The sequence below is a fragment of the Dermacentor andersoni genome, chromosome 1, assembly GCF_023375885.2.
Source record: "Dermacentor andersoni chromosome 1, qqDerAnde1_hic_scaffold, whole genome shotgun sequence".
In the NCBI taxonomy this organism is placed as follows: domain Eukaryota; kingdom Metazoa; phylum Arthropoda; class Arachnida; order Ixodida; family Ixodidae; genus Dermacentor; species Dermacentor andersoni.
Window position 1 is genome coordinate 379,374,260 of NC_092814.1, and position 16,245 is coordinate 379,390,504.

The 16,245-nt window shown below is 49.4% G+C and overlaps 1 protein-coding gene across 1 annotated transcript in view; it reads left to right on the forward strand.

Moving 5' to 3' along the window:
• Window positions 1-16,245, forward strand: part of LOC126518490 (uncharacterized) — a 48,999-nt gene that overhangs the window by 12,888 nt on the left and 19,866 nt on the right. Inside the window, exons 2-3 of the mRNA XM_072285982.1 lie at window positions 1,082-1,168; window positions 1,452-1,538. Coding sequence (XP_072142083.1) covers window positions 1,082-1,168; window positions 1,452-1,538 — 174 coding nt within the window. The remainder of the gene's footprint in view (window positions 1-1,081; window positions 1,169-1,451; window positions 1,539-16,245) is intronic.

Sequence of the window (16,245 nt, forward strand, 5' to 3'; positions counted from 1 at the left end):
ATCTATATATATATATATATATATATATATATATATATATATATAGAGAGAGAGAGAGAGAGAGAGAGAAACCGACAGACAGACAGACAGACAGATAAAGAGGCGTCATGTGTATGTGTGTGGTTGGTCCAGTTCACTGTTATCAGTACGTGTTAATATCACCCTTGAAATGTAGAACAATTCTACATATTGAGCTAGATTAGTCTCACTGGCACGCATGATTTGAAGGAAAACTGAAAGTGAATGTTTGGCGAATTAAGAAGTATTTGCTACTTAACCTTTAAGCTAAATAATTTACGCCACATATTGCAACTTACGAATTGCAGCCGATGATTTTAAAGGTATATCCACTTGCAATCCACGCTGAGGATGACACAAGTTATGGGATATGGGTTCCCAAAGTTTGTGCCAAAACACATTCGTGTTCCAATGACTTTCGAGCTTGAATGTATGACCTAGAATTTTGTTTAAAAAGTCAGTGGAAGTGCAGTGCATTTTTACAGTAAGTTTAAGGGCGCTGATTTCAAAACTGGTGGATGTTTCAAAATTTGTTCCAACTGCATGTGCCTTGTTTAGTCACTGGTGCGTATTCGTGTATTCCAATACGGGCATTAAAGCAATTAGTTGAAAGGCTAATAATGAATCTTTGCAATTATTAAATTATGCGTGTTGATTTCCAGCGTAAGTAACTTGTACTCTTGGAGTATTGCAGCTCAATAAGTATATCTTTGGAATATGCCACAAGGAATCCTTAGGAATCCTTTTAGTGTTAACATACAACGACAGGTATATATATATATATATATATATAAATATATATATATATAAGCTAGCAGTTCGTAGATAGTCTTTGTGTTTTAAGCACTGTTTTTACTAGTTGGAATGTTCACCATCTCGACCAAGTTTAGAAGGTACCGCATGTAGCGAAGCTAAGCAATCAATTTGGCTACAACTGACTATACGTCGTCGGTCTGATAATACCTTGATTTTGTTTCAGTTCAGATGGACACTCAGACGGAGTCTAGTCAAGAAGTATGCAAACAAGAATTCAGCGGAGTTTCTATTTCAATTTTTTTTCCAGACCCATGCGCCACTGTACGCTGTGGTGGATGCAAAAATGGAACAGTGCTCAGCCCTACACCAGATGAGTGTTGTCGATGCGTGAACGGTACGTACGGAACATTGCAGCTCTTAGAACCTAGGCTCTCGGAACTCACGACACCGCCAGCTAATGTCAGCGCTCAATTAGGTGTTCTTGCGCGTGAGTGTGTCGCGATGCGGGCAAGAGTGAGGCGGACAAGAGAGGGACGCTGTAGATGAAAGGAACAATTTGAGTTTCAGCATAGCCAGCTGCCGATAGCAGCGCATGAAAGACCTCGTCGAGAATTGTTCCCCTCGAAAGCACAGCTTACTGTAAATAAAAAGTGGCTTTCTGCATTTGGTTCTTTCAGAGCTGTGCGCTACTGTGCTCTGTGCGACCTGCAAGAGCGGAACAGTGTTCAGCCCTCTTCCCCATGACTGCTGCCGATGTATAAAAGGTAACTCAGAATCACTTTGGATTCACCTCCTGACACAGGTCAGTGTATGCGCGAGGATTCTGGAGAAACAAGCCAATGTGGGCCTGCATCGGTACACGCCTCCATGCTCGCTCAGTATGCTCTCTCACTCTCTCTCTCTCTCTCTCTCGCGTGCGCGTCTGTGTCTGTTTAGAGGGTGGGGGAGGGCAGCTGAGTTGATGCAATTCGTCTGAATGGTGCCGAGAATCGTCAAAAAAAAAAAAGAAAACACTAGTTATAGTATACCGATAACAACGTCGATTTGTTCGAAATCAAGTCATCACTTATATATTTCCGTACTTATCTCTCCTGTCAGTTGCAGCGATACGCCTTTCAAAACTGGGAGAAGGGGTCGAAATAACAGACGAGGTTGATAAAATGAACGGATACACGTTTGTACACATGAACATGCTAATAGAAAGTGGGAACGTAACCCACTCTACACATGGAAATGCATCAAGAGTAATGGTGGTGTCAATATGAGCCGAATAAAAAAAGAATACTTTGGTTTCACGAGCCGAAAGAGAGATCTCATTATTAGACACGCTGTAGTAGCGGAGTCTTGTTCGATACTGACCACCTGAAGTTTTTCAACCTGCACCTAAATCTAAATACACGAATGTTTTTCTCATTTCGCCCCCATCCGAGTACCGCCGCTGGGGCCGTGATCGTACCCTCGACCTCCAGCTCGGCATCACAACGCCATAGCCAGGAATCTACCGCATGGTGCAATGCTTACCGGGCCGTGAAAACAAAGCTAGTGCAGTCTCGGTCGTACAATCAGTGGCATTTGGCCCTGAATCATCTTGCGTCACTAGGACAGTTTTTATATGCTTAGTACATGGCTAATTAGAGAAGTGCAAATAAATACGTTTCTCACTTCTTTAAAGTCAGGGCTTAACTTGCGATGGAATATTCGTTATCGCAGCCTAAAACAGTCCATTCAGCCATTAACAGCAAAGCCTTTCTGCGTAATATTTTTTTCCGTGCTTTGCTAGCACCGCGCGGATTGCCATACCTTCCACGTAAATCTGCAACCGCGCGCGGCGACACCAGCCGTGCCAAAACTAATTTGTAGCAAATCGCTTAGCCTGACTCCGCAACAGCCTAGTCAATGCATGCAAGCTCGCGATCAGCGGAAGCCCCAACACCAACGCCGGCAACATGCCAATTCCAGACAGCTGCCGACTCGGGCGATAAGTGGAGTTAGTTCCTTTGGATCACATTCGGGACTGCTGGGTGTCGCTTCGCGCGGTGGCATCAACGTCGATCCAAATAGGTGGTGAAGATTCGGGCGAAAGGCGGTGGGGTACGTATTGTCACCGACATGAGGAAGGGCGGTAATGGGAGCAGCGATTGAAGCGCGACTATGTTTGCAGTGATCAAGCAGTGGGGAAGAAAAACGAATTTTTTAATTAAAGCGAGAGGCAGATTCATTCAACGAAAATAAAATTTCTAATACATTTTATATATGCCTGACGAGCGAAAAAAATACAAGAATATTTTATCATTATCAATAAATACTTCCTTTCAGCGTCCAACGTAAGCGGGGGCGTTTACGGCGCGGCCAATTGCAATGCAATGCACCTCATCAAGCCTGCAGAATGGCGCGCTCGTAAAGTACGCCTTTTGCAATGCGACCCCGTCACGCGTTTTGTATATTTTGCTTGTGGATGGACGTTTGACTGAACAGGATGGCACGGGTAGTAACATCGTTTATTAACCTATTCAGTGAAATGTTGTGAGTTACGTAACTCTGGCGGTCGTACGACCGCCAGTTAATTGTTTCATTTAGCTGTTTTCGTGCAACTGGGCTGGCCGACGGGCTTGGCCCCAGACGATGGGACAAGCACTCTATACCTAAAGCTTTCGTCTGCCTCCAAAGAAAGTATGTTCTGTGCAGGTGGGCGATTTTGACAGCCTTACTGCTGACCTTTTCCTGAAGTACATGTTGCTGGGCAAGTCGGTTAGTATTGATCAGTAGACCATAAATATTATTACGATATCATCGAGCGATGTTCAAGGTACGAGCCGCCGCGAGAACGACGACGAAGTGGGTCTGTGCCCTTGGCGCGAGCGAGTGTCGGCCTGGCGGTCTGGCTCCAGTGTATATAGCCTGTATATAGCCTCTTTAATCTGTGTCTTTCCACACGTAACATTCTGGTGGAGGTGCGTGGAGCTGACGATACTACGTCTGAAGCAGATAAAGTGTCGCATGTGCTAAAAGGCATCGCCGACGATGCTTTAAATTTGCTTGTTTTCGGCCACGTCTCGACTATCGACGCCATCATCAAAGAATGCCGTCAACTTGAACAAGCTAAGAGCCGCCGTATCACACATCACATCACGCGGCTACGCAACACTGCTGCTACGTCGACATGTGAGGATCGACCGCGTCAGACCACCCCCTGTGACGACGTAACTCGTATTGTTCGCCGCGAGCTTGAGGCCCCCTGTTTGCCAGCTTTCTCCGCGACGCCTGCCGATCCACCAGCAACCACGATTGCGCTGATTCAGGCCGTCGTCAGACAGGAATTTGAGAACATGGGTCTCAACTCCGTGTGTTCATCGTCTCCACCAACGGTTCCCTAGTTTTCTAGCAGCCCTCTTCGTCCCCGGCAGTCCTTTTCTGCCACATCTCGCCGCAACCCGTCCGAATGGCGTACCCCTGATGACAGGCCGATCTGCTTCCACTGCTGTAGCATCGGCCACGTCGCTCGTCACTGCCGCAACCGATGGCTATCACCTCCTCGGACATACACCGCCACTCATTCCCGACCCTTTGGACCTTCTGTTCCCTATGCCACCCGCCATGAACCGATTGCCGCTCATGCTCCTGCCCCGAACCTTCGCTACAGCCGCTCGCCCTCACCTCGACGCCATCAGTCTCGTTCGCCGCAACTCCGTCGCTTCTCTCCGTTGCCTATCGCCTCCCGGATCCAGCCGGAAAACTAGGCACTGCTGCTTCGGGAGGTGAAGCTGCGTTGTCCACCCTGCCCTCAAATCCTCAGTTCACGTTACACACGAACCAAAACCTTCTTGACGGTGACGTTGATGTCTATCCTGTCACGGCACTCATCGATACAGGTGCACATCTTTCTATTATGAGTGCTGCCTTCCGACGACGACTGAACAAGCTCCTCACCCCAGCGTCGTCCGCGTTGCGGATGGTGGTACTGTGCCTATCATCGGCATGTGTACGGCACGTGTTAGCTTCACCGGCCGCCACACTCCTGTCCTCTTCACCGTGATTGCTCATTGCCCCCACGACCTCATTCTCGGCCACGGTTTTCTCTCCGCGCATTCTGCTCTTATTGACTGCTCTGCTAGTACCCTTCGCCTTGAGTTGCCGATTCTCGCAGAACCTTCTGACGCACCCCAGTGCCGCCTACGCCCCACCTGCTTTATTCGCCTGCCGCTATAATCAATAGCCTATATTGAACTCTTGTCTTCCCCACCAGTCCCTGATGGCGAGTACCTCGTCACTCCTCTGCCCGACATTCCACTACAGTATGACGTTACCGTGCCTCAGAGTATACGTACTATTACTGCGAACCGCACTTTCATGCCTATCTTTAACTTTGGATTGGCAAAGCAAATTCTTCCGCAAGGTATTTGCCTTGTCAACATTGATTGTCTCGGCGACCAATACGTGGCAACTTTATCGACCGATGCTTCTTGCTAGCTTAACAAGCCCATCGTGCCAGCCTTGCCCGCCGATCCCAAGATACAGAAAATGGTTGCGACGGACCTGTCTTCTGCGCAGGCTGAATACCTTTACCAAGTATTATCGTCCTACAGAGATATTTTCGACTTCGACGATCGCCCTTTAGGCCAGACGCTCGCGATCAAGCATCGGATTCTTACTGGCGATGCTACTCCTATTCACCGACGACCGTATCGAGTTTCTGCGTCGGAACGCCGAGTAATTCAAAGTGAACTCAACAAAATGCTAGACAAAAACATCATTGCGCCGTCTTCGAGTCCCTGGGCGTCACCTGTATTGTTGGTTAAGAAAAAGGATGGCACGTGGCGCTTCTGTGTAGACTACCGCCATCTGAACAACATTACTAAGAAGGACGTCTACCCGCTCCCACGTATAGGCGACGCCCTTGACTGCCTCCACGGTTCCAGCTATTTCTCTTCCATTGATCTTCGTTCTGGATACTGGCAGATTGCTGTTGACGATATGGACAGAGAAAAAACCGCGTTTATCACACCTGATGGCCTATACGAATTTAAAGTAATGCCGTTTGGATTACGCAACGCCCCTGCCACCTTTGAGCGTATCATGGACTCCTTGCTCCGTGGTTTCAAATGGTCCACATGTCTCTGCTACCTCGACGATGTCATCGACTTCTCGCCCACGTTCGACACTGACCCTGAGCGTCTAACAGCTATACTTGATGTATTTCGAAAGGCGAAGCTGCAACTTAACTCGTCCAAGTGTCGTTTCGGCCGCCGCCAAATTACTGTTCTGGGCCACCTCGTTGACGCTTCCGGAGTACAGCCTGATCCTGAGAAAACTCGCGCTGTCAGAGACTTTCTGGTTCCGAAGACAGCCGCAGACGCTCGAAGTTTTGTCGGGCTATGCTCGTACTTTCGTCGTCTTGTTCAAGATTTTGCGGCAATTGCTAGACCCCTCACTAATCTTTTAAAGAAAGGCGTACAATCCTCGTGGGGTACTGCAGAAGCCGCCGCCTTCTCTCGTCTCGTCACTCTTCTCTCCTCACCACCCATTCTCGCCCACTTCGACCCTGATGCCCCTACAGAATTGCGTACAGATGCCAGCGGTCATGGCGTAGGTGCCGTCTTAGCCCAGCGTCAGCGTGGCCAGGATCGCGTTATTGCTTATGCGAGGCGCCTCCTCACACCATCGGAGCGCAACTATTCAATTACGGAACGAGAGTGCCTTGCTGTAGTCTGGGCGGTTGCGAAGTTCCGTCCTTACCTTTACGGTCGCCCTTTTCCCGTAGTCACTGACCATCATGCTCTCTGCTGGCTCTCATCGCTAAAAGATCCTACAGGCCGGCTTGGTCGATGGGCTTTGAGGCTGCAAGAATTTTCATATTCCGTGGTCCACAAGTCTGGCCGCCTGCACCAAGACGCTGACAGGTTGTCGCGTTACCCTGTTGACGACCCTGACTCCTCCAATATTACCGGTGCTGCTTGTGTATTCTCTGTGTCTCAGCTGCTTCATTTCGCCGACGAGCAACGTCGTGACGCCTATATCAGAGAACTCATCGACCATTTTGAACACTCTCCGGCCGACGCCACTCTACGCCTCTTCGTCCTCCGCGACGGTACTCTGTACTGTCGTAACCTTCATCCGGACGGCTCTGAGTTCCTATTGTCATACCTAAACACCTCCGCTCAACCGTTCTGGAAGAGTTTCACGACGCACAAACGGCAGGACACCTCGGCGTATCTCGAACCTATGACCGTGTACGTCACCGGTTTTTCTGGCCGGGCCTTGCCCGTTCCGTACGACGTTACGTCGCCGCTTGTGAAATTTGCCCACGACGCAAGAAGCCTTCCCAACCCACCGCTGGTTACCTGCAGCCGCTCGACATCCCTGCCGAGCCCTTCCATGGTGTCATCTTAGACCTTCTCGGCCCATTCCGGAATCTACACCAGGAAACAAGTGGGTTGCAGTCGCGGCGGACTACGCGACCCGCTACGCAGTAACCCGCGCTCTTCCGACCAGCTGCGCAACTGATGTTGCGGACTTCCTCCTGCATGATATCATTTTGATTCATGGTGCTCCGCGTCAATTGCTAACAGACCATGGCCGCACGTTCTTAGCCAAAGTCATTGACGACAACATGCGTGCCTGCTCAATACAGCATAAATTTACCACCTCCTACCACCCTCAAACGAACGGCCTCACTGAACGTTTGAACCGCATCCTTACAGACATGCTATCCAAAGACGTTTCAGACGACCACCGTGACTGGGACCAGTCTCTACCTTACTTACATTTGCGTATAACTCTTCCCGTCTCGAAACTGCTGGCTTTTCGCCTTTTTACCTCTTGTATGGCCGTGAACCGACGCTACCACGGGACACTGTGCTTCCGTCCACCACAGCTTCAACTAGCGCTTATGCCCGTGATGCTATCGCCCATGCTGACCATGCTCGCCAACTTGCGCGCGCTCGTCTACAAGTCTCTCAAGGCAAACAAAAGCAACGCTACGACCTCCGTCACCGTGATGTCCATTTTGTGCCCGGCACAATCGTGTTGCTTTGTTTACCATCGCGTAAAGTTGGCCTTTGTGAAAAACTGCTTTCCTGCTACACACGCCCATATCGCGTGCTTCGCCAAGTAACCGATGTCACCAACGAAATCGCTCTAGCCACGCCCACTACGTCCTCCGCTGTGACAACCAGTGACATTGTCGACGTCGCCCGACTCAAACCCTACAACTGTCCACGCGCCTTGGATATTTAACAGCACCGTGACGGCGCTTTTACCGCCGGGGGGTAGTATTACGATTTCATCGAGCGATGCTCAAGGGACGAGCCGCCGCGAGAACGACGACGAAGTGGGTCTGTGCCCTTGGCGCGAGCGAGTGTCGGCCTGGCTCCAGTGTAAATAGCCTGTATATAGCCTCTTTAATCTGTGTCTTTCCACACGTAACAATATGATCGCCTTGGTGCAAACAAGGATGGACGGAAGGGAACAAGGCGAGCACCAACTTTCGACTGTTTATTCTCTGTTGTGCCACATGCAATATATACACGCAGGCGAATGCGGAACATACAAAAAAGCTCAAACGACGCAACACCCTAATCACAGCCGGCTACCAAAAATTCTTCTTTCTGCATGCAAAAGTAAAACTCATGTGTCGCTAATACAAGAACAACCTCGCTCGTTAATATGAAACGCCTCTCAAAGTCACGTGGCACGGTGTCCTTGCTGCTTCCAAGAACCCGTATATTGTCCAGTCATGGCTCACACTTATGTGAATTGCAGTGCTTAGGCAAATGTGCTCCATCTTTACATTTAAGTGACAGCTCACGTTCCCGCGCACGCTCATTTACGCATCGCCTAGTCTGGCCGACATATGTCTCACCGCAAGACGGTGGAAACTCATATACGACTCCGGTAGCACATTTTGTGTACGGCTTGGCATGTACATTAAAGTAGCCACGTTGCTTGCTCCCATCAGAATGAATGCGAGGACACAGCAGGGCGAGCTTGCGTGGCGCAGGGAATACGACTTTTCCTAGAAAAGGGTTCTTAAGAAGATGTCTACGGTTCAGACAGGCTTCAGTTCTAGCCAAAACATTGCTTCATTAATGACTCACGAAAGTACCTTCTACAGTATAATTGCTCAATACGCAGCGGATCACAATTGTTTGCATCATTAGTAGGTCAATGTTTCTTTTTTAGCCAAAATGCCTGCTGTATCAGTGTACACTGAAGCACTGACCAGGCTTTTGCTTGATACGAAAGTTTCGTTTCGTCTAGGAATAATTATTTCGCATTTCGTTGCATAAAACTAAGTGCTGTGATTTGGGGCCTGACTTGCAGAGTTTTGAATAAAAAAATGAACTGGCGCTGCAGCAACCGTACTGCTGGCGATCGCCATCGTTTGCATTGAACTCACGTAGCAAAAAAAAAATACAAAAAAAAAACAATGCAAGCAAGTGCCAGCGCGGTGCATAATGCCACTGGCCGGTTCTATCATAGCTGTAGCACAAAACAACAGCCACACGAATGCGAAGTAAGTGGTGACGTCGACGCAAGAAAAAGCTGTAAACCCAACGGCAATAATATGGCTGAAGGACAGAAAAAGTCAGTGGCGTTTCTCTAAAATTCGCTACTGGTACCATTCATATTGAACCGTGCTGGTAACTCAGAGAAGTCGCTTACTTTAGAAAGTTTGTAGCCATCTTAACGACAACTGCGTTTTCTTGTAGTCCTAGCGGCTTTTTACTGCCGTAATTAGCGAGTAAGTTGCCCTGGTAAAAGTTTCAAGAGATTTTGGCTAAAGTTCAATGCAATGCCCACATTTTATCCTACGAAGGATATATCCGTCACCATTTGGGAATATTACATAAGAAACTGGAGAGCTAATAAGTGAACTGTCAGGGTTCATCGAACGTGCTTCTCTAGATACGGCAAAATCTTGAGATCTGATGCCGTTTTAAGCATTGCGGGTTTTCCGTTTCACGTCCTGATCACTGACTCACCATATGAGGAAGTTATTTAACACTTGACTTTCAAGAAGGATAGTGGCAATCAAGAAAAACCGCAGGAACCATTAATTGTCCTCTATTGGCACGCATAATTATGTTCTCGTTTTCAATGGAGAACTGACGTTTCAACCATCAGCGTATACGCGAATAATTTCATGTTAACCCTTCACATAGATACTTTCCACACGGGCTATGGCCCCATTCGCACGTGCCGTATCTTGTTATTCCTGTTTTCAATTGAGGCCATGCTCGGCTCAGAACAGCTGCTAGTCAGCCTGGATCGAAAGTAACAACAGAAAAATAAAACTGAAGTTATTTTTTCACTCGGTGCACCTCATAAAACATAGGCGAGGCCAGAAGCCGTACATAGTTACAATCGAAAAATAAACTACACCGAAGCGCTTGACCTTCTGCAAACATAAACTGACTTTATGCCTGTGTCGTATTTTGATTATACACATTATGTCATCACATGCAATTCATTCTGAAGTTCTACTTTCCAAATAGGTTGTCAATTTTAAACCAGCAATAAGAAACCGCGAATATTTATTTAACAAGTATTATACCATCAAAGTTTTAATATCAACGCCCCAAGCTACTTTCAGAATTAATCCGGAGGCCCCCACTGCGGCGTGCCTTCTAATGATATAGTGGTTTTGTCATGTAAAACGCCCGAAATTTGTTTTTAATAAATTGCGTTTCATTAAATCGTCGCTCGATATTTCTAATAAGCATCAAATGTACTTACATACAGCGTCATCGAGAAAACCAAACTCTCATGAACTCACGCACGCAGTCGTGCCAAACGTTTCACTGGTCCCTGTGTTGGCGTCCGTTATTGCCATCCCTCACCAATACTCGAGTAGAAATTGAAAATCTAAACCTTGCGATTCCGAGGCTGACTTTTATTGCGATAGCAATTATATGGACACTTCAGGCGCATTTCTGGCGTCGGCGTCGCCGTGAGGTTCCGTATAAAGTCCAACGGTGATAAAAAAGCTGCCGCGCGCCATATGCTGTATGTGCGAATGAAAGTGTACGAAGGCGAGCCAGCGAACGCAGCTCAATCGTGTGCGCCAGCAAGCAAGGCCGGCGGTGTTCTGCTCCGGCGGCTGAAGTTTACGGCGCGGATGCTTGGGCGCCGTATCTTGAAAGGGATCTGAGACAGCGATCTGCGATGTTTCCGGAGTGCGCGTAGTGCCGGTAACTTCGTATGCGCTGTGCTTTCGACGTTTCGTTTGCGTTGAAGTGAGATGCACGAAGGCCCATTCGCTCGCTGCTGCTGCCACGATTCCACACTCCAGCGTTTTAATTGCGAGCTTCCGCGGTCATGGGGAGAGTGTGTCCTTGTTGACCTGTGCGCGCGTGATACCGTGCTTGTTAATTTAGTTAGTAGGCGATGCTTACAGGATTATACGGCCGATAAAATTATTATCCTTACTTCGCATAGCTATGTACCGATTTGCTATCGCAACCGTGCTTTTTCTTTCGGGCGAAACTGCGACTTTTTTGGCCAAGAGCTCATCATCGCTGGCAAGGTCTCGGTTGTGTTGGCACGCAAGACGTTTATCTGTTTGTTGTGGTAAGGTTACACCATCACATGCACTGCTGAAACAAACTTTGCATACTTCGGAAGCGGCCGAACGAAGTTGCGTTTTTGTTGTTTGTGCCATGTCAAAGTTTGCTATAACGAGCATGAGGTCGTTACTTCATTTGTCCGGCACGATGTCTTTGTATTTTGACTGTCTCTACTTTTGAGACATAGCAGGAGTGGGTACAGATTTCAGTACATACAAAAGAAATCACACTAGAAAAGAACATATCAACAGGTGACAGGATTAGGTGTCATATAGCAGGAGTGGGTACAGATATTAGTATCCGCAAAAGTAATGACACTAAAAAAGAACAAATGAACAGGTGATATGATTAGGCGATTGCTCAAGAAACTCTTCAAAGGGCAATGCACAAAGAAAACCACCCAAACTGTTCCAGATTTCGTTTGTAAGCGGAAAGAAAGAAAATTTAAAGCAATCAATATCTGGCCTAAAAGGAACGATGTTTAGCGGATGGCATTGTCTGGTTGAATGTGCGCTCGAAGATACAAAAGAAGGATGCCTGAATGGCCGTGGATAAACTTATGCAGCAAGATCATACGTTCATGTGTGCTTCTATGTGTAGCTCGGGAGTTGTTGTACATAACCAGAGGTGACTGGTACTTCTGATGACAGCTGCAGCTACATTCCGACAGACGCGGAAGGTTACAACACTACTGAGTTACGCCCAAGTGACCTGAGTCGCCAACACACACACACACACACACACACACACACGCACACGCACACGCACACGCACACGCACACGCACACACACACACACACACACACACACACACACACACACACTGTTAGCGCACTAGCATAGTGACAGTAGACACCTCTATTGTGAAACACTGGGTACTGCCACTATATTAGTGTGACTGCGCCTCGTGTGGAGGATAAACTACACGGCGGAAGCCACGTGTAGTCAAGCTTCTGGCGCCAGCTGTTACTCATGGTTCTGCAACGACTTCCATCCAGCGGCGTTGCTCTTACTGACGGCGTCGCATGCCCAGGGACAAACTGCACTGGCTATATAAAACACAGGCTTCACGATGCGACACAGTCAGCTTATGAACCGTTTACAGTCGGGCGCGTGATTCAGCAAGTAGCAAAGTTCTCGCCCCCCCACCATTCGCAATTTTCTTGCCAGGTGGAATCGAGGGAAAAGTCAGGGAACTATCCATGGATAGCTTCGTTCTGGTGTTGGTGATCGCTGCCCTAGCGGCGGGTGAAGACGGTGAGCATGGTAATCTCCTATTTTAAGTAGAGTATTCTAAGCAATCTATCAAGTAGCCAAGATATTTCAGCGATTATAATATCACAACTATATGTAAAAAGAAAACCCGTGAAGACACTCGGCTTCTGAGTGTGGGGTCTTAGGCTCGTAGCTCGCTACCATATACGTTTTCCGTTGCGAATTTATTTCGTTTAGTTATAGATTAATATCCTTATAACGATAACCCAGGCGAAGTTAGTACGCGGGCGACAGCTTGCGCGGACAAGGAACGTGTGGGAACGTGTGGGTGTGGGACAAGGAACGTGTGGGTTTGCCCTTTAACACGGGCAAACTAAAGTGCACTATGAGCAAGTAGATTTCGGCGCGCTACACGAGTAAGGAAAGTGTTCTTTCACATTGATGGCGATCTGGAGTCAGAAGGCACAGCCTATATTAACTTGAAATTGCGTGCACAAAGACAGTTTGTTATTATTAGAAACACCATTGACAAACAAGCGACGGCAGCGACGGCGACTTGACCAGTACCAGTACAGACGACGCGTTCTGCCAAACAACTGCGCGGCCATTAGCCGGCGTAGCCCTAAACAACCTGACAGCGAGAGTAGTTTTTTGCTGTTTTAACTTTTTTTAGTGTGGCACATTTTATTACCTTGTAGCCTTAGCAAATTTTAACAAACACAGTTATGAAATGTTACACCTGACTCTTCTTTCAATATTACTGCACTTATATTTTACGCATTGCTAACCAGGCTACGCACTTCACCGCTGCGAAGTGTGTTCTACGAACACACTCACCGACGAGTGCGCTCTGCAGTGTCACTAAGCGTTCCCGTGTGGAAGTCTGCGAATGAAACTTGCGGCCGAGGGCGTTCACTCGAGTGCACTGAAATGTGCCTGTGTGACAGGGGTATATAAGAGGGAGAACAGGGGGAAGGCGGGACATGGAAATTCAAGACGATGAGCAAAACTAAAACAAGGTGAAAGCAGGAGCCAACGTTTCGGCAAGTGGACTGGTCTTCATCAAGGTTACATAGGCTTTCTTGCCCGCAGTATATATTGACACGTGTACTTATCTTTATCGGGCGACCACGTTTCGCCGCTTAACAACTGTAATCGCACAGCGAGGGACGCGCCTGCATGTATCCGACGTTTCTGGAAAGTTATCGATGTTTCTACCCGGCTGTCTGTTGTCGCCGAACCTTGTGTTATCTGATTTCATCGCGTAACGCGAATGGTGTAGAACTTTGTGGAGGCACGCGGGTCCAAACGATTAGTCTGGAACATTCGACGACTGCTCTATAAAAGCCGACGCGCTTGACCCACTGATCAGATTTACGACGATCGCCGACTGTGTTCGCCGCTCTCGTTGTGCTTTAAGTGTAGCCTGTTTTGTGGGCACAGGTTCGCCCAATAAAAGCTAGTTTTTGCCTTTCACAGTTTTGCTACTGTGTTCTTTGACGTCACGACCACGTGACATCTGGTGGAGGTGCTTTGCGTTCATGTACCGGACGCCCCCACAAAGCCGTGACCCAAGCCCTCACTCGGAAGACACCAACGTCGCCAAGAACCAGCGAGGTAGCCGCAGGCTGCAAGGACTACCCTCGGAGCACGGACTTTTGCCTGAGACGACTAGGAAGATGGCCACCAAGTCCACCCCAATGGCAGCCCCAGCGTCACCCGTCGTGCTGCAGCAGCCCAGGGAGCCTCCGACGTTCCGCGGTTCAACTTTCGAGGACCCGGAAAGCTGGCTTGAGACGTACGAGAGAGTCGCTACCTTTAACAACTGGAACAGCGACGACAAACTGCGATATGTCTTCTTCGCTTTGGAAGACGCGGCCAGGACGTGGTTTGAGAACCGAGAAGCCACCTTAACGACCTGGGAACTTTTCCGAAGCGGCTTCCTGCAGACATTCGCAAGCGTCGTACGCCGAGAACGAGCCCAAGCGCTATTAGAAACCCGGGTGCAGCTACCTAATGAGACGACCGCCATCTACACGGAAGAAATGAGCCGTCTCTTCCGCCACGCCGACCCTGAAATGCCCGAGGAGAAGAAAGTCCGCCTGCTGATGCGTGGTGTGAAGGAGGAACGTTTTGCCGGAATGGTACGAAGCCCACCGAAGACCGTCGACGAGTTTCTTCGCGAGGCCACCAGCATCGAGAAGACACTCGAGATGCGAAACCGGCAATTCGACCGCCGCACAAGCTCGACAAACTACGCCGGAGTTCAATCACTGGCCACCGACGACCTGCGCGAGACTATCCGAGCGGTCGTGCGGGAGGAGCTACAAAAGCTGCTCCCACCATCACAGCCTCAAGTGGCTTCGATTGCCGACGCCGTGCGTGAGGAGCTCCAACAACAACTTGGAGTAGCCCCTGTATCGCCCCAGCCTGAGTCGCAAGCGATGACCTACGCTGCCGTCGCACGCCGTCAAGGTCCCCCTCCGTGACCGCGCCAGGGCCCTGTCACGCCGCAGTTCCGTCGTCCGCCGCCGCCAGCGCCAGCACGACCACCCGTCGCCCAGCGCACCTACGCGAGGAAGACGGACATTTGGCGCGCTCCTGACGACCACCGCTCTGCTACCACTGCGGAGAAGCGGGGCACATCTACCGCCGATGCCCATACCGGGAGATGGGACTCCGACGGTTCGCCGTTAACGCGCCACGACCACAGATTGGCGAAAGACCTCGCCATATCGCCGACTACCTCGCCGCTACTCAGTGGAGCTCTCGACGACCGTCGCGTTCGCCATCACCAGGCCGCTACCTGTCGCCGCAGCGCCGACCATCACGCCGTTTAAGCTGGTTTACGGCAGGAACCCGACGACGACGCTTGAGGCCATGCTGCCGCACGTAACTGACGAAGAGAATGTTGACGTCGCTGGCTATCTCCAGCGCGCCGAAGAAGCCCGACAGCTCGCCCGCCTGCGAATCAAGAGCCAGCAGAGGACCGACAGCCGACACTACAACCTCCGACGACGCTTCGTCGAGTACCAGCCTGGCGACCGTGTTTGGGTCTGGACCCCGATACGCCGACGAGGACTCAGTGAGAAACTACTCCGACGCTATTTCGGACCCTACAAGGTCATCCGACGTATTGGCGCTCTGGACTATGAGGGCGTGCCAGACGGCATTTCGCATTCACAGCGGCGCCGCGCACGATCTGAAGTGGTCCACGTGGTGCGCCTTAAACCCTTTTACGGACGCTGACGAACTTCGTCATTTTTGTTCTTTTGTTTGCTACGAGTGCTTTTGTTTATTACCTTCGTTTGTTTGCAGCATCGGGTCGATGCTTTTTAAGAGGGGGGTATTGACACGTGTACTTATCTTTATCGGGCGACCACGTTTCGCCGCTTAACAACTGTAATCGCACAGCGAGGGACGCGCCTGCATGTATCCGACGTTTCTGGAAAGTTATCGATGCTTCTACCCGGCTGTCTGTTGTCGCCGAACCTTGTGTTATCTGATTTCATCGCGTAACGCGAATGGTGTAGAACTTTGTGGAAGGCACGCGGGTCCAAACGATTAGTCTGGAACATTCGACGACTGCTCTATAAAAGCCGACGCGCTTGACCCACTGATCAGATTTACGACGATCGCCGACTGTGTTCGCCGCTCTCGTTGTGCTTTAAGTGTAGCCTGTTTTGTGGGC